Source organism: Camelus dromedarius, chromosome 22 (genome assembly GCF_036321535.1).
Source record: "Camelus dromedarius isolate mCamDro1 chromosome 22, mCamDro1.pat, whole genome shotgun sequence".
Classification (NCBI taxonomy): Eukaryota; Metazoa; Chordata; class Mammalia; order Artiodactyla; family Camelidae; genus Camelus; species Camelus dromedarius.
This window is the reverse complement of record NC_087457.1, coordinates 4,510,961-4,532,180: the sequence shown is the minus strand read 5'-3', so window position 1 is coordinate 4,532,180 and position 21,220 is coordinate 4,510,961. Positions and strand designations below refer to the sequence as shown.

At 42.0% G+C, this 21,220-nt stretch overlaps 1 protein-coding gene and 1 long non-coding RNA gene across 4 annotated transcripts in view; both read left to right on the top strand.

The window, feature by feature from the left end:
- Positions 1–21,220, top strand: part of LOC135318885 (uncharacterized) — a 174,427-nt gene that overhangs the window by 73,646 nt on the left and 79,561 nt on the right. For 2 of the 3 annotated variants that reach the window (XR_010377285.1, XR_010377284.1), the window contains 2 exons: positions 17,385–17,570; positions 20,038–20,261. Coding sequence is in view for 1 of the 3 variants with exons in the window: in XM_064477376.1 (XP_064333446.1) it covers positions 20,038–20,158 (121 nt within the window). In the remaining 2 variants the exon portion in view is untranslated. The remainder of the gene's footprint in view (positions 1–17,384; positions 17,571–20,037; positions 20,262–21,220) is intronic. The other variant, XM_064477376.1, reaches the window with a different exon arrangement.
- Positions 13,020–15,304, top strand: LOC135318883 (uncharacterized). Its single transcript, XR_010377281.1, has 2 exons — positions 13,020–14,242; positions 14,771–15,304. It is a non-coding gene; the product is annotated as an uncharacterized LOC135318883 (long non-coding RNA).

The following is a 21,220-nucleotide window of genomic DNA, read 5'->3' as shown; positions in this document are numbered from 1 at the left end:
AGGCTGAGGGGGGGCAGGGCTGTGCCTTGGTTGGAGGAAAGCCCAGACCATGCAGCTTTCGTGTGTCAGTCTGCAGCGTTTGCGATTTTCAGACTAATGCCATTTATCCTTAAGGGGCCAGGGGTTGGGCAGGGCCAGCCTGGAAGAAATCTGATAGGAGGGTCGAGGCCACGTGTGTGTCTTGGGAAGATGCAGATTCTGCAGGGTCCGGGAGGGTAGACTTCTAAGAAGCTGGAGTTGGAGTGGGGAGAAAGTAGTCACACTCACCTGTGAGGGAGGGAGGGCGTCCTTGGGGGTCGCCACCCTACTGGACTCGCTTTCCAATGAACAGAAGGCAATCAGACAGAGGATCTGAGGTGAGAAGAGATGGGCACTGGGAGGGGAGCCAACCTGGAGAATGGTGCGTGCAAAGTTCTGGAATAGTCTCCCTGAAAAATTGAGTTAAAAATACCCAGACTCTTAAGAACATTGATAGTGACTGGGGAGGAGGCAGTTGTTTTTCTGGCCTCCTAAGGGTAATGCATTTATTCAGGGATACACAGAAGATTCGGGCAGAATTTTCCAGGGGTTTGATCCTTACCAGGGGGAACAGTGCAAGTTTAAAGGGGGAGAAGGGCAGTGGAGGGAAGCTAGTCAGGCCCCGTGTCAGGTACCAGTCGGCAGCCCTACTTGCGTGTTGCATTCTCATCCATGCCTCCCAGGTGGTCGATGGCAGCTCCCTTTTGCGGATTGGGAAGCCTTCTCAGAGGGGTTAAGGAATTGGTCCGTTTAGCGGCTAGTCAATGCTGTAGCAGGATTCAAGCAGGGCCTTGTCAGACTTCAAGGGCATGTTCTCTCTACTAATTCGGTACCACTCTGTTGTACCTGGATTGGTGAATTGGGTCCGTTTTGGAGCCTTTCACAAAAAATACGATTTAAGTGTCTCAGGACAGTTTCACAAAGCTCAGTGTTCTTTGATGGTTCAGAAGAACCGCAGTGCTTTTCGCTCCACAGAGGTAAGGTCTTACTCCTTGCCGATGACGTGGTTGCAAATGACGTACAGGTGCAAAACCAGACTTAGCAGCTTCTGAAAGGAAACTCTCCAGTTCTCCCTTGATCGGCTTTCTTCCACGGGATGTAACTGCTGCAGCATAGGCCTGAGCTTTCCATATGGAGTGAGGGTTTGATAACCAAAGTTAGCATAATACGGTCAGATGAAGAAAATCGACGTTGACAATTTATTTTTGGGTTACATTAGTGAAGATATTCTATCAGTTAATGACCCATATATCGAATGAAATTGAGTACAGAACATTGCAATTCTTACTTTCTATTTAGAGTTCTCTTACAGAGTAAGGTTGCCTGCTTTGGAACATCAAATCCACCACCACGGCACCTATCAGTGTGTTGGTGTGATTGCATTTACGCAGTGAATGTAATCTGGGCTTCCTCAGCCCCAAACACTCCAGTGCAGAATCACGGGCTGTAGCCATCTCTTAGTCACGCAAATACTTCTAAAATTATATGATGGCAGAAAAGAAAGAAGAGGGAGAGAGAGATTGCCTTTATCAAAGTTCCTTTCTATTCTAACTGCAAACTGTTGTTGAACAGCTCTGATTTCCTTTGGATATGAATATATACATTTCTTTGCATGTAACCCGGGATTTGGACTAGAACACCAAGCTCTTGCTGTCCACAAGCCACAAAAATAGTAGCCAAATTGCACAGGTGTGAAATAGTTTATACTTTTTTCTAAGAAAGAATCCTTGAATTTGGGACTTGGTCTGTGATTTTTGCTTTTTGCTTCCCCCACCCCTCTTGTAATCTCTCACTCCTTTCCACGTGGCCCCCAAGTGTTCGTGGTTTCAAAGGAGTGGGCAAACACCCAGTTGGTAACCATGTACTGTTGCTATAGATGGAGCCCTGCCAAGACCTAAAGGACATTATCAGAAAGGACTTCCTGGAAGAAATGGGCTCTACGTTCAATCGTGAGGACAGAGTAAGTGTCAGCCAGGAGAAGGAGTCAAGAGTGTGGCTCAGGTGGCAGGTGCAGCTCGGGCAGAGACCTGGAGGCTTGTGGGGTGGGGACCTGGGGAGAGTGTCCTGTGTGGTCCAGGGTGGAGTGTTCCCCTGCTTGGGAGGACCATGGAGAGAGCCTGGGGTGAAGGGCTTTGGAAGACGTTGGGTTTTATTTGAACAGACACTGGAGGCAGTGAAGGGTGTCAGCAGGAAGTGACCCTCAGGAAAGTTACTTCTGGTTTTGCTTCTGATATTCTACAGACAGAAGGGTCGGGACGGGCGAGAGCAGGTCTGTCTGTCCCTTTGAGACCCACCCCGTCATTCATTTATTCATAACACGCGCACTTCTGTGTGTCTAGGGGAGAGTGGGTGGACCCACATTAGTAAGCAAAATGTATTTGCTTCTTGTGAGCTTAGCAGTGTCAGAAGTTGACTTAGCCTAGAATGTTCTAGGAATAGAGGAGCAAGTTGCGGAGGTTGGAGGGAGGGAAGTCTTCCTCGGGAAACAATCAAAATGAGCCTGGAGGTAAGTGGGAAGTAGGAGCAGGACAGGGGGTCCCTGAGGTCACTGGGGACCTGGGAACTGGGGTGAGGCTGGGTGAGCAGTGTTGGGGGCGGGGCTAGAATTCCACCAGGGAGCCTCTGAAGGGTTTGAAGTGGGGTGATGTAATCAACTTTGTGATTTTGGAAGGCTGCCGTTGCTCTGTGTGTGTGTGTGTGTGTGTGTGTAGCAGGGAAGAGGGGGAGGGTGCCACCAACTGGGGGGGCCACTAAAACACCATTCACAGGCTGGGAGAGGGGCGTCTGGGCTGCTTGGGGACGGCTGGGGCAGTGTGGATGCCGGATTTCCTTATGGGGAGGGCTTGTTATCGGGGTCGCCCGAGAGGCGACTTTTGGCTGGAAGAAAAGAGATGGAGGCTGCCAGGTGGACTTTCCTCTTCTCTCCTTCCCTTCCTTGTGTGATGATCTTAGCTCAGCCAACTTTTGGAACAGAAGAGCTAAGTTCCAGGGTAGCCCAGGACTTTGTTGAGCTGGTTCGAGTGAGATCTGATAGGATTTAGATTTCTGTTCAGATCTGCATGTTCACTTAGCTAGAAACCTCCTGTCATTTCGATTTCCATGGGGTATTTATTCTTGATAAAGATTGCTTTCTTGGTGAGAGGAAATTTAATACAGCTGTTGTCTTTCTCAAAAAAAATCATATCTTTAAAGAAATTTAATATTCCAAAGAATAGCAAAATTTAAAAATTATAAAGTAAGGCTTTGGTGTAGTTTCTTTGGTTTCTGAGCTAATGTGGAGTTAGAGCCTTTGCATTACTTAATAGCACATCCTTAGTGAGCTGTTAGTGAGCACCCCAGGCCCCACCTCTCAAAACACCATTAAAGTTTGCTCTGAAATAGTGAGGTCATAAAGGTCTTGTTTGCAGAATTCAAACAGTGTGTTTATATTATGCAGCATAGCTCCATTTATAAAATAATAATAGGTTCAAAATTAAGAAAGTGGAAGATAATTGATTTTTTTAAAGCTGAAACATAAACTTTCTTGTGCTAATGTTGCAACTGGAAATTTTGAAAAGAAAAATCCTACTGTAATATCATCTACGTGGAATACATATATGACTTCCACATTTGAAAAGTAACGGCGCAGTGGTTTTAGAAGTCAGGAGCATTCCAACTCAGATACTGGCATTGATGGTTGCTGGTTTTCAATGGAAGAGCCTAAATTTGCCTTCTTAGCATTTTTTTTTTCCTTTGTAGTGAGAGGGCTGAGTAGTGCTTTGCCAGCATGAGTTTGGGGCAATTTGAGGGCAGATGTCGTGTAGCAGCAGTGAGATATTTCCATGCGTTTAATTTTCCGGACATCACCAGGGCACATGTGGGGTTTGTGCATGCAGGGTGGGATGCTGCAGGACTCCCTAATCCATCACCGTTATGTCCTGGAGCTGCTCCGGTTAGTGAATAATTTTCTGTGCCTTGGATGTAAAGTGGTCTGATGCAAATGATCAGATATGTAGTTAAAGTGCTTTTACTTGAAATAAGAGAAACCTAGAAATATGGCTCTAACAATACAGGATGAGGGAGGAGAATTGGCTGAGCTGCGTGCAGTGGGGAGTCTTCTCAGGTGACTCCCACGCCGTGATTCCTGCCAATATCCGCCCCAGCCCTGCACGGTTGTCCTGCCGAAGCAAGCATGCACTTTGCTCAGAAACGCACTGAATTTCCTTGCACCTCTGTTTGTTGGCTTTTTTTTGAAAGCACATCTTGCCCTTTGCTTAAATGCCATCCCTGCAAGTCGCCTCACACACTCATCCTTCTGGACCTCGTCCATACATAGCTGCTGAATGGATGAACAGAATGTAGAATCTCCATTTAGTGAAACATTATTCAGACGTAAGAGTGAATAAAAAAGAAAAAGAGGAAAATGAAAAAGGCCACCTCTTCTGGGAAGTCCACTCTGACTGCTCAACACGCCCTTTTATCTTTGAAACACAATCACTTATGCTCCACTCTACTCTTTTTGATAGTACTTACAACCCTCTAATAAACTTTAACGTTTTCAAAAAAAAAAAGAGATGCTGATACCACTTCAACATGGACGAGCCTTGACAAGAGCATGTTAAGTGAAAGGAAGCAGACACACACGGCCACATATTGTTGACTTCAGTGATCTGAAATGCCCAGAATAGGCACATGCAGAGGCGGAGAGCAGGTGATGGTTGCAAAGGGCTAGGTTGAGGGGGGTTAGGGAGTGACTGCTAGTGACAGGGGGATTCTTTTGGGGTGATGAAGTGTTCTGGAAATAGATGGTGATGAGGGCTGCACAACCGTGAGTGTGCAGAAGACTGCTGAGCTCTGTCTCTGGGAGTGCCTGTGGTTGGGGGCGGCTTTATTTTCTTCTCACCCTGCCCTCTGAAGAGACATCTTGTGCAGTGGCCTTTCTACTAGTGTGATTGGTGAGAATCAGAGACTTTGCAGAGTCTTGTTTTTTAACCCCCCCTGCTGAGTGTAGGCAAAATAAATTTAAGCCTGAGAAAGTGCTCCATCTGCAGTAATTTATTTCAGTTTTGCATGGAGTAAAAATCTTGAGAGCTTTTTAATTGTTGAGGACAGTCTGTGGGGGGAAATAGCCCGTGAAGCCTTGGGGAGACCTGGAAAAACCACGCTTCCCTCCCTGACACGGGTGGAGTATTCACCCCAGTTCAGGCAGTGAAGGGCCCAGACCCGTGAGCGGAGTTGACAATCGTGAATATTTACGTGTATCCGCTGCTTCATCTTGGATATTAATTTCAAGCTGAGTCAGTTTGTGGCGGCAGCCTCATCCTACATCAGGAATTTATAGTATCTGCTCTTAGAGGTGAAGACCTGACAGAGTTTATTATTTAACAGTCTCCCTTGAATTGATATCTCAGATTCCTTTGTCAAAAGCAAAACAGCAGAAATACAGACGTCCTTTAATGCCAATATGACCTGGAAAGGGTTTAGTCTCTGTGCCTCAGTGGCCTTATCTGCGGTTGGGGATGATAACAGTGTTTCCCTCAGAGGGGCTGGTGAGGGGAGAGTGAGGAGCACAAAGGGAGGACTTACAGGAGATGCTCATGAATGACTGAATTTAGTGCTCTCAGCCTGGTGAGGCCTCAGGGGCAGAGATGTCAGAACAGAGCATTCTTATCCAGAGCAAGATCCGTGTTGGCAGCTGTTGTGATCAGTATCACAACTGTGGGTTATCAGGTAGTTTTAAGACTTGGTAATATGAATTCATGAATAATGTTAGAAGACTAGACATCTCAGATTCAGTTTACATAGTTCTCAAGATTTCCTCTGAGAAATGGATGGTTTTTTCCCCATCTTAAATCTGAGATGAGTCTCTAAAAAATTTCTGTATTCCTCCATCTTTTTGCTTTAATTCTCCATTTCTTAAAAAAAAAAGTTTTTAAATTGAGTTAGTGGGGACTGAACTGAGGGCCTCATGCATGCTAAGCACATACTCTCCCAAATGAGGTATAATCTCCCCCCTGATTTTTTTTAAAATTTACTTTCTTAGTATTCAGAGGTTAGAGGCCTCTAATTCTTTTTCTGGAGACTTGTCCATGAACCTGTAAATCTATTATTAATGGACAAAACTTGGTTTATTAAAAAAATGAATAGAATATTCTGCAATCCATCCAAAAGGAAATGTTCATTGGCTTAAAATGTTTCTCCTTTAAGGTGATTTCTCCTTTTTGGTCTAGCTCAATTTATTAACAGACATCCTCATCATCATAATGACCAAACTCGCTCTGAGTGGACACCTCCTTAAGGCTAAAATACTTTCCTCATGTTTTACTTCATAGCAGGTGTTTGACGGTAGGTATCAGTGTCTCCTTTTTTGCAGCTGAGGGATTGAGAGATGGAGCAGCTTGTCCCAAATCACACGCAGCTGGCGGTGGCTAGCTCGGTGCTGGAACCCAGGCTGCACAGGATGCATTCTTAATTGCTCCTCTAATCAGCCTCCCGTTGAGTGGTTACCCGAACTCCTGTGAGTCCATAAATGGCCGATTTTAGTGATCTCACCCTGATGAGGCCTTCAAAGGGGAGACACCAGTGAGAATGTGAGACAGAGTGGCATAAATTAAAATTGTACATTTTCACAGATGTTTAATTCTCAGGTAGTGGCATAAAAAGTTAATTATTATGTATTTTAGTGCTCTGTAATCACTAAAAACAAAACATTAAAAATAATTATAGTGCAAATGAGAAGGGGGCTTTGAAAGTCCAACCACTGCTGATGATGTTATTTGTTTTTCTCTAGTGGCCCTTATTGACAGAAATACTTACAAAGACTGAATTGGTTTTATGTAGTCTTAATATGGAAGAAAAGATTGTCAGTGAATATTTTAAGAAAATCTTTATTCTTTTCTTTCCTGATGATGTATATATAAGTTGTTTCCATGGCTTAAGTACATTTCCTCATTTGTGAAATTTGAGTAATATCGTTTAACTTGTCTGACTGTGAGAGTTAGTAGCCTTGTATACAAAGAACTCAAGAGGTGCTTAGTAAAAATGTGCTGTCACAATGACAGATATTTTAGAAGGATCAACTCTGAATACTAAAGAGGGTGGCTTATTACTGATGCATATTTAATATGTATATACATGGTATATATGAATATGGCTTAAAGTAACAAGGATTCATTTATTTTTTAGTGCACTATGAAGTTTTAATGAAATCTGTATCATTCTAGTGAGACAGGGACTAGTTAAATTGCCTTAAGCAGACGACCTTGAAGATTATTTACACAGAATGTGTATTGTTAGAACTCAGATGTCATGTTGCCGTGTAACCATCCACTCAGACATTTAAATTCGTTGGTTTCTGACATCCACATTGATCATTTTCAGGGAATAAGCTTCTCTCTTTTGTGATTAAAGAAAATTTTGATCTTTTTTCCTGAACTCTTAACAGGTTTAAAATATCAAAACATTGATTTGACATGTAACTTTTTTAATAGAGACAATAAAGCTCATGCTGTTTTATTATGTAAATAAATGTTTTTGTATTTCAACAAACGTATGATTTCCTGGATTTTGAGAAGTATGTTGCAAGATACTTAGATAACCTACTTTCGGAAAAATACAGACGCGGCTTTTATGAATATAGGCCTAGTACAGATCTGTTCGTTTTTGCTACAGTGCAAGACATGAGGCCTAGGAGAGATTTGCTGCCGATTGCAAGGAGGGCAGATCCCATGTCTCAGTCTCCCCTCCTGTAAAATGAAGTGGCTGGACTGGAATCTTTCCTCTTCTAAGATGAGTTTCCATGAGCCTGTGTCTTTTGTTTATATTCAGGAGTATTAGCAATATCAGATTAAATACTGAGTTACCCTCGCTTTCTCCGAAGCAAAGTGCAGTATGTGCTACAGAAGATTTTAGTTATCTGATTCTCGTTTCTGATCCTACAGGCAATTTTGTGTTGCATGCTTCCTGGCAACCTGGAAGGTCTTTTTAGCCATAGGTGGCGCTTGTTGCACCTTCTTACCGTCTTAATTTTCCTGTTTGTTAAAGAAGGCTTAAACAACGTTATTTTGTTTTGATTCCTTTGCTTGATGCTTCAGAATAGCACAATGTCCATTATGTCTGTCTACCTGGAAAAATTGTTCTGCTTATATTTTAGTTTTATTCTGTCATCTCGCTGTGAACATCTCAGACTTGCTGTGTAAACAATGGCAAAATCGGACTTTTCTTCCCGTGTTAGAAACCAGTGAGCCGGGAATTTATAAAACAGCTAGTAGCGGCCTCTGGAGCACCTTAAAGCTGAAAAGTGTGCTGGGTTCCCTGAGTATTGACCACGCTGCTGTGTGTTAATTGGTGGTAGGAGATTTGGTACACATAGGAAGTGGTGTAGTTTTTTGACTTGGGTTTGCGTGTACGCGCTTCCACTGAGCCATGTGAGCCTGAGTCAGTTCATTCTGAGTTTTTCCCTCGTCTGTGAGATTGGGACGTTGGTATCTGCTTTGTAGAATTGTGAGAATTAGAAATTATGTAAAGTGTTTACCACAGTGGGTATGTCAAGAGGGCTCATAATCTTTACCTGCTGTTTGGTGTGAAGCCATCATTTTATAGTCGTTGGCAATTACTAAGAAACAGGAAAACAAGGAAAGCTGGTTTTATGATGAAAGATATTTGAGGAGGTTCCATAGTTCCTATACCCATAATTAAGTATCAGCAGAGTCAGAACTGTTACACAGTCACCCTGAACCAACGTTAAGCCACAGAATTTTTTGTTACTTCATATATGTTGGGGCCTATGGGGATCCAATACTTATATGCATATTGTCTCCAGCAGCCAACTGAGAGATGACACAAAAGAGTAGGCAGGCGATAAATGTCTTCTTTGTTACTGATGAAGCCACGTTCTCCATGAACTTCAGGGCTGTGGGAAAATGTGTGTCATGATACTGTGTCCCAGAATTAGAGACTCACCCTGTCCCAGGTAGCTCTGGGCCACAGCGAGCCTTCCCTTGAGAGGACCTGCCCCTTCATGCACAGGGCTGTCCTGACATGGAGCTGAGCATCCCAGGTGCTTCCAAATGGTGACCAACACTGGAGGGAAAGGTAGGGTTTCACATTCCCTGCTTGTCTCCCCGGACTCACACCTAACCCTGTTAGTGTGACGAGGGCTAGCTGTGATCCAGCGGCCAGGGGTATGAAGGGAGAAGCACACTCCATGGCCCAGAGGAGTTGGGAGGAGGCATCCCCTCCCTAGTTTAAACATGTGGTGGGTTGGAATGGGAGGGTGCTCCCCAAGAGTTTATAAAAGGAGAAATAAGGATTTTCTTTGGGACTTATACTAGCCAGGAAACACATAATATTATTAGAAGGGAGACTTGTAAATCACTTTTATATTAAGTTGACATTTGTTGAACACCAAAAATGTGCTACATTCTTTTCTGAGAGTTTTACAGAAATGAATCCTTCAATCTTCTCAACAAGTGAGTAAGGAAGGTTTGATTGTTATCCCAGTTTTACAGTGTGGAAATTTCGGCACGGAGAGGGTAAGTAAGTTGGCCAAGGTCACAGAGCTAGTAAGTGGCAGAGTTGGTATTTAAACCCAGGCTGTCTGGTTTTGAGGTTCCCAGAGTTGGGCTTTGGGTGTTTAGAGGTATCTGCATCCCTGAATATTTGTACCACTTTACATCAGTTAGCCCAGAAAGGACAGGGAAAGGAGAGTTACACAGGTGCTCACTGTCATGTCTCGGCCACTGTCCATGAAGTGTGCACTGTGATTAGTGTTAATTATTTTCTAGGCAGTAGATCTGTTCGTATAACAGAAATTTAGTCCATTGAGTTAATCTACAAACCCTTCCTGCTCTGCTTCTGTCCATGGTTGCCATGAGACTGCCTGCCCGTGATTGGGCTGTGGAGGAGAAAATGTACTCATGGTTGAACTCTGATATTTCAGTCTGGTTTATAGTTTCACTTCTTCTGTTACATTAATAAGTTTCTGGTTTTCTTGCATCAGTGTGTCATGAGATTGGTTAATGTGAAACCAGTCCATGGGAGCCCAGGGATGCTTACGGTATAATTTCTGAGCACACTGTCGCACTTCTACCCGTGCAGACCTGGCTGGAGGATGTCCGCCTTCCTCACTGATTTCTCCAAAGAGCAGGGTCCTCTCCCACCCCCGATGTGAGGCTGGGAGCTCTATGAGTTGGCCAGTCGGTGGCCAAGTCCACCAATCAGAAAATGATGAAGTACCCGGAATGGGTTTAATAAAAGAAAAGGGCTTCCAGGTAGTCCGATGGGCTGTTCGAGTCCATTTGTTGAGAAGCTGTCCACTGTCTGTGGTTGAGCTGCTGCTTTGCTGTTGAAAAGTCTGGATTAGATGAAGGGATTTTAAAAAGGAGAAAGGAGTGATTTCAGGTGGTACGTCCACACCGGTGAGAAGTGATGGATGACCGCCTGTGTGAGGCATAGACAGAGTCTTACAATCTTCATAAAACAGCTTTAAAAGCTCTGCCATCTGAGTGCACTTCATATGGGGTCCAGATCATCACTGGTCACGCTGAGAGGGCAAATAATTTATGATGGCGGAAAGGACACGGAGGCATCAAAAAGTATCAGTCATGTTCCCTGTTTAAAGGATGTGGCACAATGTAATATAATTGAGCTTGTTTTTCACTGAACAATTTTTAGTGTTTTCTGGGACTCCCCAGTGCCCCAAGGCTCCATGCAGCTGGGTGTCCCCTCAGAGCAGCTCTGTCAGCGCTTGCCCTGGTCTGACGTGGTGTCGCGGGGAGCAGGACGGTCAGCGTCCACGGCTCCTCCGAGATCCGTCTCCTCATCCGCAGTGCCAGGTTGCTCATCCGTGTTTACTTAGTAGGTTAGCTGAGAATCACACGTGATGGTTGTCAGGTGTGATTTGTGATTGTCTCTGTGATTGGCATATAGTCAGTGTTTGATAGAAAGCCTTGTTTTTTTAGTATAATTGTAGCAGCTAGATTGCAGTGATTTTTAGTCTGTATTTTTTTATAACTTTATTCTTATTTTTAAATATGCACTTATTTTTATTTATTTTTTTGGAGGTACTGGGGACTGAAGCCAGGACATTGTGCATGCTAAGTAGGTGCTCTACAACTGAGTAATACACACCCTCCTTGTCTGCACTTGAAAATAAATATTGCAATACACAAAATAGATCTTAAACACCATCATGGGACCTAGTCTGTGTATAAACAATTGAACACGTATGCTATTTCAATAAGAATAAATGTTGTTGAGACATACATTTCTGAATCTGTTAATGTGCTTAAAAACGATCATAGGTAGTGATAAACACGAGTCTTTGATCCAGTACTTCTTAGGGTCTATTTTGCCATCAATGGAAATTACATTCTTCAGAGAAGGCTAATTGGGTCTCTTTGATATTTGGATGGTTTAGCAGATGATCAAGGCTTTCAAAAGCTGACAGAATTGTATTTTAAACTAACTACAAAGTTATCTTCTAGAAGTTGGAATTCCTAAGCTTGTGAAGTGTCTAGTAATCCAGGGGGTATGTGTCTGTGTCTGTGTGAACGTTTGTGTGTGTGATTTCAGGAAGGTAGAAATAAGTTCCATATAGACTTCTGATACCTTTCTCCTCAAGTTCAAGGTGTAGGCATATATTTACACAAATAAATTGATATTCTTTTGTCATTTGGCATATTGGGAATAAGAGGTTGTCATACTTGTTTCAGAAGGGTTGGGGAGCATGAGCTTAGAAAACGGGAGGAGAAAGTGGCCGGGAGGCACTTCACACTCTGTGCAGGATTTGAGGAACAGTAGCTTTTCTTTTTTATTCTAAAGCAAACTGGCGCTGAATTGTAACATACTATTACTCAGAATTGCTTTTCTGATCAGATACAAGTGCCTCAGATTTTTGAAGGCAACATGAATGGTGAAATGTGTTTTAGCAGTTATCTTTAAAAGTTGTTTTATTTTTCAAGTAAAAGGCTATAGCCTGTTCTTTCTTCCAGCAGTACAAGACATGCTTATTAATCTATGTACATGATCTGTGTGCTTAGTTTCTTTGGTTTTTTTTTTTTTTTTTTTTGAAATGCTTGTTTCATTGTGGTTTGAATGAATGTTTAAAATTTCTGGATTTTGATATTTAGAACATGCTGATTTATGAAAACCGTTAAAAACCTGATTGTTCTTTGGTCCTTGTTTGTTGGGGCACCCTATTGATTTCTGTTGTCTTTTAAAGAGGGAAATGCTTCCTCTAGCCTGCAGATAATTAAGTGAATGGTTTGCAGTGTGCCTTTAAAATTCTTTGAATGCATTGAGCATGTTTGTCCAGTGAATTTTGAATTGACTCATTGTAATGACTTTGCTTTTGTTCTGTGGCTTTTGCTCCTCTCCACAAGAATTTGAATTCTCTGTGGCATTTTGTATATGTGTTCTTAACAGGGGAAGAAATTTTGCATTTTTTACAGAGCTGGGTTTTCCTATCCCCTCTGAATGCCATTATAATTGATACAATAAAAATCTGTTATTGCAGTGCATAATTATTTCATAAACTATTTTTTGGCATAATCAGAAACAATGACAAAGAATGATAAAAAAAATACAAAAACCTTCCTTCCTTTGAAGAATAGAAATGAGGTGGTCAGGCTCACGCATGCTTTGTGCCTGACACACTTACTCTCATGTCATTGTGTATCATGATTCGGAGATGGAGTTGCTTCAGGTTTGTAGATTTTTGTTTTAACATTTGTGTTGAATTCTTTCTCCAGGCTGATGTTTCCTGTTGTGTTTGTGGAAAGAGTAGAAGGGAAACAAATACTTTGTTTTGTTTTCAGGAGTCCTGAGTTGATGAGAAAAGTGTTGAGGGTGGGCTGAGGAAAAGAGTGACACTCCCTCTCCTCCCGGCTGAAATTGATAAACAAATAAATCAATTAAGTGTATCGATATTTGACCAATAGAAGTTAGCGAGCCCAAAATGGATAGATATGACCAATGGAAATTACTGAGTTCACCTGTAGAATTATGTGCTTTACCAAGTAGAAGCAGCTTAGAGCAATCAGAAAAGTAAGTAATATGATGAGATATAAAAGGGATATCATATCTTTTATTTCTGAAACTTTTCTACGGTAAGTTGTGTAGAGCTAAAATTAAGTTTCAAGCACCAGGATTTAAGAGTGTGGGTGGTTCTGTAGGATCGTTATTCACGGATGTGCCTAGACCAAGCTAGAGTGGCTGAAGATGGCAGGAAAAGACCCAGAGGCAGGATTTGTCATCCTAGGGTGTCCTCCATAATGGTTCCATGTGAAAGCCCATGATTGGTTTAACAAACTGTAGCACACCCCAGCCGGCTGTGAACTTTGATAAGAAAAAAATATGCTTAGAAACTGCTTTGCAAGCAAGTGCCTGTGCATCCTCACACCAGTCTCCTTGCCTTAAAAAGCAGAGACAATGCTTTGCTTGCATACTTGAGGTTTTAGATAGCACTCTGCTGGTTGCAAAGCAAGGACCGTGGCCCTCAGCAATAAACGCTGGGCTTGTGTGCTGTTAGATAGTCTATTATCCCCAAAACAAGGACCTGGCTGGTCTGGTGGTCTGCTTTGTAATTCACATATCTAAAAATGTATCTTGTTCCCCTCACCCCATGACTTCCCTAAAGATACACTAATCTTTTGTACTCAATGTGGATTTTACAATCTCTGCCTCATCCCGTCTTTCCCGAAGTTCCTCCTTACTATCTCACAACTGTTGATGAATTTTTCCTTTGATTATACACAATAAATATGGGAGCATTTGAGAGGCTCGTGGAGTTGGCTCCCTACTCCCTCTCGATTTCTTGACTTTTTACACAGAGTCTTGAATAATCATTCCGTGCTGGTAAGACTTCTGCCAGCCAGATGCCACAGTTCCAGGTGAGAAGTATGCAGGCTTTATCTTTCCTACCCGAGGGAGAGAGGGGAGAGAATTGAGATATGCTCCCCCGTGGTCCCTTCCTGCCCCAGGGCCACTGCAGTTCACCTGAAGCCTTCTGACCTCTGCTCAGAGGGCCTCTGTCCCAGGACTGACTGCAGCCTTTTCTTCCCTTGTCAACATTTCCTTTCAGAAGTAGGTCTCTTCTCTGCAATTGAACCCTGGCAGATGTGATGGTGGTCAGCGTGCTGGTGGGCAGTCATTTGGGGACTCCCAGGAGCCATGCTGATTCTCCTGAGTCTCTCAATCGGGGTTACAGAACAGTCGAGAACCGAAGGAAGCCCATTCACGTGAGGTCAACAGAGCATTACATCACTTTCATTTTATTTTTGAATTTTCCGTAGAGAAATTATTTGTAGCAAACTGTTCCAGAATTTCGGCCTCCTGCTTTCCTCATCACCACTTCCTTGCTGGCTCTGGTGCTTGTTTTACAGACCAGGTTTCTTCTCTGGTCATTTCTAGCAGCTTGGCTTGCCGAATCCTTGATCTGCATTTGAAGCAGAATGCTTCTTTGTGATGTGAAACTAATTTTCCTATTTCTGAATATTTCGTGTACACTCAGCAACGGTTTCAAGTGAAATGCTCTTGTCCAATTTCGGTTAACTCACATTTGCTGATCTCCTGCTTTCATGCTGAGGGCAGTTTCTTCTTCCTTTAATAAAATTTTGCAATTTGCATTTACTATGGGAAGGTACTGGCCCGAGGTGCTTTTTTTCTTAACAGTTTTAATACAATTCACCCATTAAAATGTACAGCGGTTTTTACTCTATGCCCAGAATTGTGCATCCCATTCAATCTTAGAACATTTTCATCCCCCCAACAGGAAGCCCCGTATGCATAAGCAGATATTTCCATCTTCCCCATCCTCCCCCAGCCCCAATGAGCCACTCTTCTCTCTCTGTGGATTTGCCTGTACTGGACATTTCATTTAAATCGAGTCACTTCATGTAAGTGGAACCGTCTATTGTGACTGACTTCTTTCACATTGAGTAACGTTTTCAATGTTTGTCCACGTTGTGGCCTGGGTCAGTACTCTATGCTTTGCTATTGCTGAATAATATTCCACTGTATGGCTGGGCCCCACTGTTTACCCATTCATCAGGTGATAGGCATTTGGGTTGTTTCTGCTTTTTGGCTGTGATGAGTAGTGTCGCCGCGAACATTCCTTTAGGAGTTTTTATGTGGACATTTGTTTTCAGTTCTCTTACGTGTGTGCCCAGACAGCAGAATTGCTGGGTCATTCAGAAACCAAATGTTCAACTCCCTGAGGACCTGCCAGGCTGTTTACCAAAGTGGCCACGCTGTGTTACGTCCTCACCAGCAACTGCTGCCTGCTCCGCTTCATCTGTGTCCTCATTAGTGCTTGTTATTTTTTTTTATTATACCTATTGTTGTGGGTGTGAAGCGGTTTCTTCTAGTGGTTTTGACTTGATTTCCCTTAGAGCTAATGATATTGAACATCGTTTCATTGTGCTTATTGGCCATTTGTATATTTTCCTTGAAAAATACCTTTTCAGATCCTTTATTCACCTTTTAATTGAGTTGCCTTTTTATTGTTGAGTTGTAGGGTTTTTTTTTTTTTTTCATTTGGAGATACAAATTCCTAATCAGATAAATGATTTGAAAAAATTTTCTCCTGTGTATTGGTTTTTCAGTCTCTGGATGGTGCCCTTTGAAGCAAAGTTTTAAATTTTGATGAACTCCAATTTATCTCTGTTTTCTTTGTTCCTTGTGCTTTTGGGGTATTATATAAAATCTGAGGTATTTTATTTAAAATTTTATATATAAAATAACTTAATTCGTAGGACCGTTCTAGGAGATGGGTGCGGTTGTTGTCCCCAGTGTATGGATAGGAGACTGAGATGCAGAAAATTTCACTGACATATCAGTGTCAGAGCTACCCAGTGCTGTGGGAGTTCAGACCCTCATGTTTGTCCCCAACATCTGTGCTTTTCACCAACATGCTCCACTCCTTCCTGGAATCGTTAATGAAAAACTGTTTCCGTTTTTGATTTCTTGTTAGTTTGTTTTCTCTTTGGGGACCTCATCTCCTCATTTTCCTTTCGGATATCAGTGTAGATTTATTTTAGGTCTCATGTAAGCAGAAGTATTGCTATCATTTAACTTCTTTATTACTCACTCTCCGGTTATGATTGTTGCTATTTGACCTAATCAAGTCATGCTTAACTCTTTCCTGCTCATGACACTGAAAAGAGTCATGACTTACAGCATGCTCAAAGAAGAAAGTACTTGATTGATTTCATCTTGATACCCAATCAAACCAATCAAATAAAAACCCGGTGTTGACACAGATTATATGCCCTCCAGAATAGTGTCACTGTCTTCCTTGTGTTTCATTTGTTTGGTCACAGTGTCTGGATAGCGCCTTGCTGTCCAGCAGTTTTGTGAGGATACGGTGCTCGTGAATCATTGTAAGGACAGAATTTTGACAACAGACTATGTTGTTCATTTCACAAGGGAAAAGATAATATAGAAATACTGCTCAGATCTATTTTAAAATTAAGCTTGGAATTTTGAGAAGAATTCAAGAAACCATACAAAGATCTTTTTCACTAATTTTAGATCTATCTTAGACACATTATGGTTACATAGCAGAGTAACTTATCAAGTAGATTTGACAAGAGGTGTGTATTACTGATTTTTTGTTTTAGTTGAAATATTCTATCTGAGATAAAGTAATCAGTGCCTATAAATGCACAAATATGTTTGTATTTCTATGTAATATGGGAGCAGACTTCATATGTTTCTATATAATATATATGACTGTGTGTTTTAATCTGTCTGTCAGTGTTTTTATAGTTTTTCAGCAATGTTGTAACTTCAGAATTGTTCTAAGAAAATCACCCCAGATTCTAGTGCAGTTTGTACTGTGTATCCTGTCTTATGCATGGGATTCCACTGTCCCCTCAGGGAGGAATTTCCTCTCCTATTGAGTTAGTAGCAGATTTAAAGGAACTGTGATTTCTAGGCCTTTGCTCTCCATGTGTTTGCAGTTGGCTGTCAATCACGATATTCCCTTTCTTGAGTTTTCATTGTTCAATTAGAATTTTTGAAAATAAGTGTTGATATGTTGTATTTATCTCCCTAGAAACTTGATGTGTTTGTGCTTTTCAGTTTTCAATTTATGAAAAATGTAAATGCACCCTTTTTTTAAGTAGTCCTTTTTCAATAGATATTTGTTTATCTCTTTATAGTTAAAACAATTTTTTTTCCCAATGAATGAATCGTTGTGCATGTTTTAAAAGATACCTTACTTTTTATTTTTCTTATTCTAACAGGTATATTCGTTGTAGAGAATTTAGAAAATAAGGATAAACACAGTAATAAGTTAAAATGGCCTCTAATCTCACCTGGAGATACAGTTGTAAGGTTTGAAATTGAGAATTACATGTCCTCTCACGTTGTTCTTTTTCAAGTACGTTTTGGTTACTGAGACCCTCGAATTCCCATATGAATTGTAGCAGCAGCTAGTCAGTTACTGCAGAGGAGCCCACTGGGATTGTGATCGAGACCACGTTGAATATATGGATCGCTCTGTGGAGCACTGACATTCCAAGAGCACTGTCATCTGATCCAGGAATGTGCGTGGTGTGTCTGTCCAGGTATTTAGGTCTTCTTTAATTTTATTTCAACAATGTGTAGAGTTTACATAGTATTATTTTACTTTATTTTTTCCCTTTATACTGAGTAAAAATGTGCAAGGTACCAGAATGAGAACTGTATTATAGCCACGCCACTTGCTGCTACCATGGACCCTGCGGTCTTTCTTTGCCCTCTGTAAAATCTTGCACAAAATAGGACCTAAGTAACTCTTTCTTGAATGAATGATTTTATGATTGCTGAATGATGCTTGAGAATTCTTGTGATGATATCTTTTTCCCAGACTTTCCCCTTTTCTTAACTATGCCCTTTCTCTTCCTTTCCTCCAGCCTGGGTTTCAGCCTGCCTGTGGCATTGATTATCCCTATCTGTGGACTCTTCCTTTCACTAGTTCACGATAATGTTACATATGGGCTGTGGAAACTTGCTAGATGTCAAGAAAGAGCCAATCCATTGCATGCTAGTATTTTTAGTGTGTGGTATTCTTTTATCGATTGAAATTAAATCAGGCTGACCCCCTGAGCTCTTTTCACCTTCCTATACATGATACTGCTCTGGTTGCTGCATGTGCCTTTCCCCCAGACTTGGTTTTGGAGTTGAGTAAGTCACCATCACTTGAGACCTCTCTTTAAAAGATGAAGAGGACATTTGATCCTTGTCCCTGGTTGGGGACTTGGATGAGATGAGGTAACACATAAAGAATTGAGCCCCAGCTCATTCTGACCACTGCTCTTTCCGTTCCTTTCTCCAGGGGAAAAGAGTACAATTCAAAAATATAAAGATTGTGAGCTAAAGAGATAGGCAAGACAACCGATCATTTATTAAATGTCCTTTCATGCCAGAAACAAATGTATTATACACAAAATAAGCACACAAAGCACGGTAGAACCGTGATAACAAACGTGGGTCCGAGTTCGAGTCCTGCTCTGGAATGACCAGTCCTGTGAGATGGAGAACTTGTAGGCAGGCTTAGCGTCTCTCGGACTAGTTTTCTGTCCTGCAGAGACGGGGCTCGCTAGGCGTCCCCCCATAGATGTGCTGGGGGGTGTAAGTGACACACGTGGGCAGCCCTAGCACAGCTGCTCGTTCCTCGTAAGTGCAGGAGAGCATAGCTTTTGCGGTGACGGCTTTATGACCGCCCCGTGAAGGCTCTCAGTGCTCCTAAGGGATGCCTTGTGGTTTGGAGATGGGATTCTCATTTCTGTAAATACCCAAGGATTGTGTAATTGGGCCCTGCTGATTTGAATCTATTCTTTAGAAAGTACATATTGTAGGTATATTTTTCAAGCATGCATGCTTTTTTCTTTTATTATTTATAGTTCTACCCTCTCATCTCTTGGTGTGACTTTTCATGGAATCCAGGAAGCAGCCCTAAGCCACCTGCCTCTTCACACGTCTCCGTGGCGGTTTTCTTCCCTGAATAGAAGAGGGTTCTGCATAGGGAATTTTCTTTGTTCCCCTTTTCTTGGAGTCTCTCTGTCTGTCTGCCCACCTCTCACCTGTCCAACTGTCCATTTCTCTACCCACTCATTCTTCTGACTTGTTCCAAAAAGCATTTGAGGCAGCTTACAGAAGAACAGATACCAAATAAACAGGTTAGAAAATGGGGCTAAGTTCAAACTGTGAGGCTAGGAGGTGGGCCTGTGTTAGGGTTGCAGGCGTGAGACACACGCGTCTGCCCTGTGACTTATAAGATCGACAGCAAGAGTGTGCCTGAGGCTCCCAGCAGACACAGGGAAACAGGGTTTGTGGGAGATGCTCACTGGCTGTGAAATAAATAAGTGGCTGAGGAGAAGCCCAGCCTTTCCAGCTACTAAGGCTTAGGAGAATATTTTGAGTGTCTTCCAAAATCAGGGTATTGAATCTTTTATTTTTTCAGAGTTCTATGTATAGTTGGTTACATTCTATACCTGGAAATTTCTCCAAAACTGCTTCCCACGTGAGTCCCATGGCTCGGAAATGGGGTGGTTCTGCTCATTGATGGGTGTTGGTCAGAAACATAAAATGACAGCCTCAAAGGAGCCTGGGATTTGTCAGTTATGTTTTGTCAGTGCTGTAGATTTCAGAAAACACTTTCACCGTTTCTCTCCATCTGAGGCGGCAGCGTGTTCTCTTACCAGCATCAGGAGCTCAGGGCTACGGGATGGTGGGGGCTGACTGCACTGCCGTGAAGACATCTAAGGTAGTTACTGCAGGCGTGGTGCTTTCACGTAGTGCATTTCATGTTCTTTAATAGGTTTTAACAGGTAGTTAATTAACTGTGTTAACTAACATTTAATAAATATGATGCTTTGTTGAAAAGACAGTTATAGTCAGAATATAATTTGTGAACACTTTGAAAACGGTTTCATTACTGAAATTTCAGTAGGGAAGATTTAGTTTATCTTATTTATGCCTCTATTTAAAAGTAACAGAGAAACAAGACAGAAAAAGCAGAGGATGATTTCTGTTCTTCCTCTCGGCTTGCAGGTGCCCTCACCTCCATTGGCATCCATCCAGACACCAGCACTGACACTGGCCGTGCTCAGAACTGCCTCAGCCCTGAAGACACAACTGGCAAATAGAAGGCGGCCACGCCCTGTTACAGCAGGTGCTCTCACTTTGTGGATCCTTATGTAACTGCGTGGTTTTAATCAGGATCGCCCGTTCTACATTGTGTGGCGCTGCTGCCGTGTCTCCTAGTTATTGTTTCTGTAAGTACTCGTGTATTTTTTTCAATGTGTGGTACTAGACATCTAAAAATGCTTTTTTTAGATGAAAAATAATGTGTATTTAATATAAAAGTCTGAAAAAAGTGGCAAAAGATTCTATCCTGATCCCACTACTCAGAGATAATAATTAACACTTTAACATCTATTTTCTGTTCTTTTCATCATTGTGTATCTCCTCTGTCATAAAAACCAGCGAGCACTCTGTGCCTTTTTCTGTGTGGAGACCTCCATTTTCCATTGTGCTTATTTCACGTTTTTCTACAATATTCTATCCCCCCTAGCATAATTTTTAATGACCAGTATAGCATTCTGTCTTGTGGAGGCATCTTCCATTTTAGTTCGGACTTAAATAAACTTTGAAGTTCCAAGTGTACTTAACTGAAGTACTGAAAAGAGAACTGTGGTGGTACCAAAAAGCCCCTACATCCATTCCCCTTTTTTCCTGAGAGTAAAAACTGCTGAAAATGTGGTGTATATATGTCATGACCTTTATGCCTGTGTCATATATATATACATATTCATAAATACACGTATATCAGAAATCTATCTATATGTGTGTGTATATATGCTTTATTGAAAAATAAGGCCATACTATATGTTTTCTGCAGCTCAGTTTATTCACTCAGGGGTATATCATAGACTTCCTCCCACTCCAGACTCACCCGGTCCTTTCAGATAGAGTAGTGGGGTCTCCTGATATGTAGGTTTGGTCTCTTGTGCAAGGACACTTTCGGTGGGAGAGTACTGTGGACAAGGCCTTGGACCACGCCGAAACGCTGGCCACTTAGTGCCTACAGCTCGCCTTGATTTACGGCATCATTGTCTTGATGGTGGATACTTAAGTTTTCTCCATTTTCCACTGTCAGAAAGGATGTTTGACTGGCATCCTTCTTTTTACAAACATTCCGGTGACCTTGAATGAGTATTCCTTTAGTTAAGGT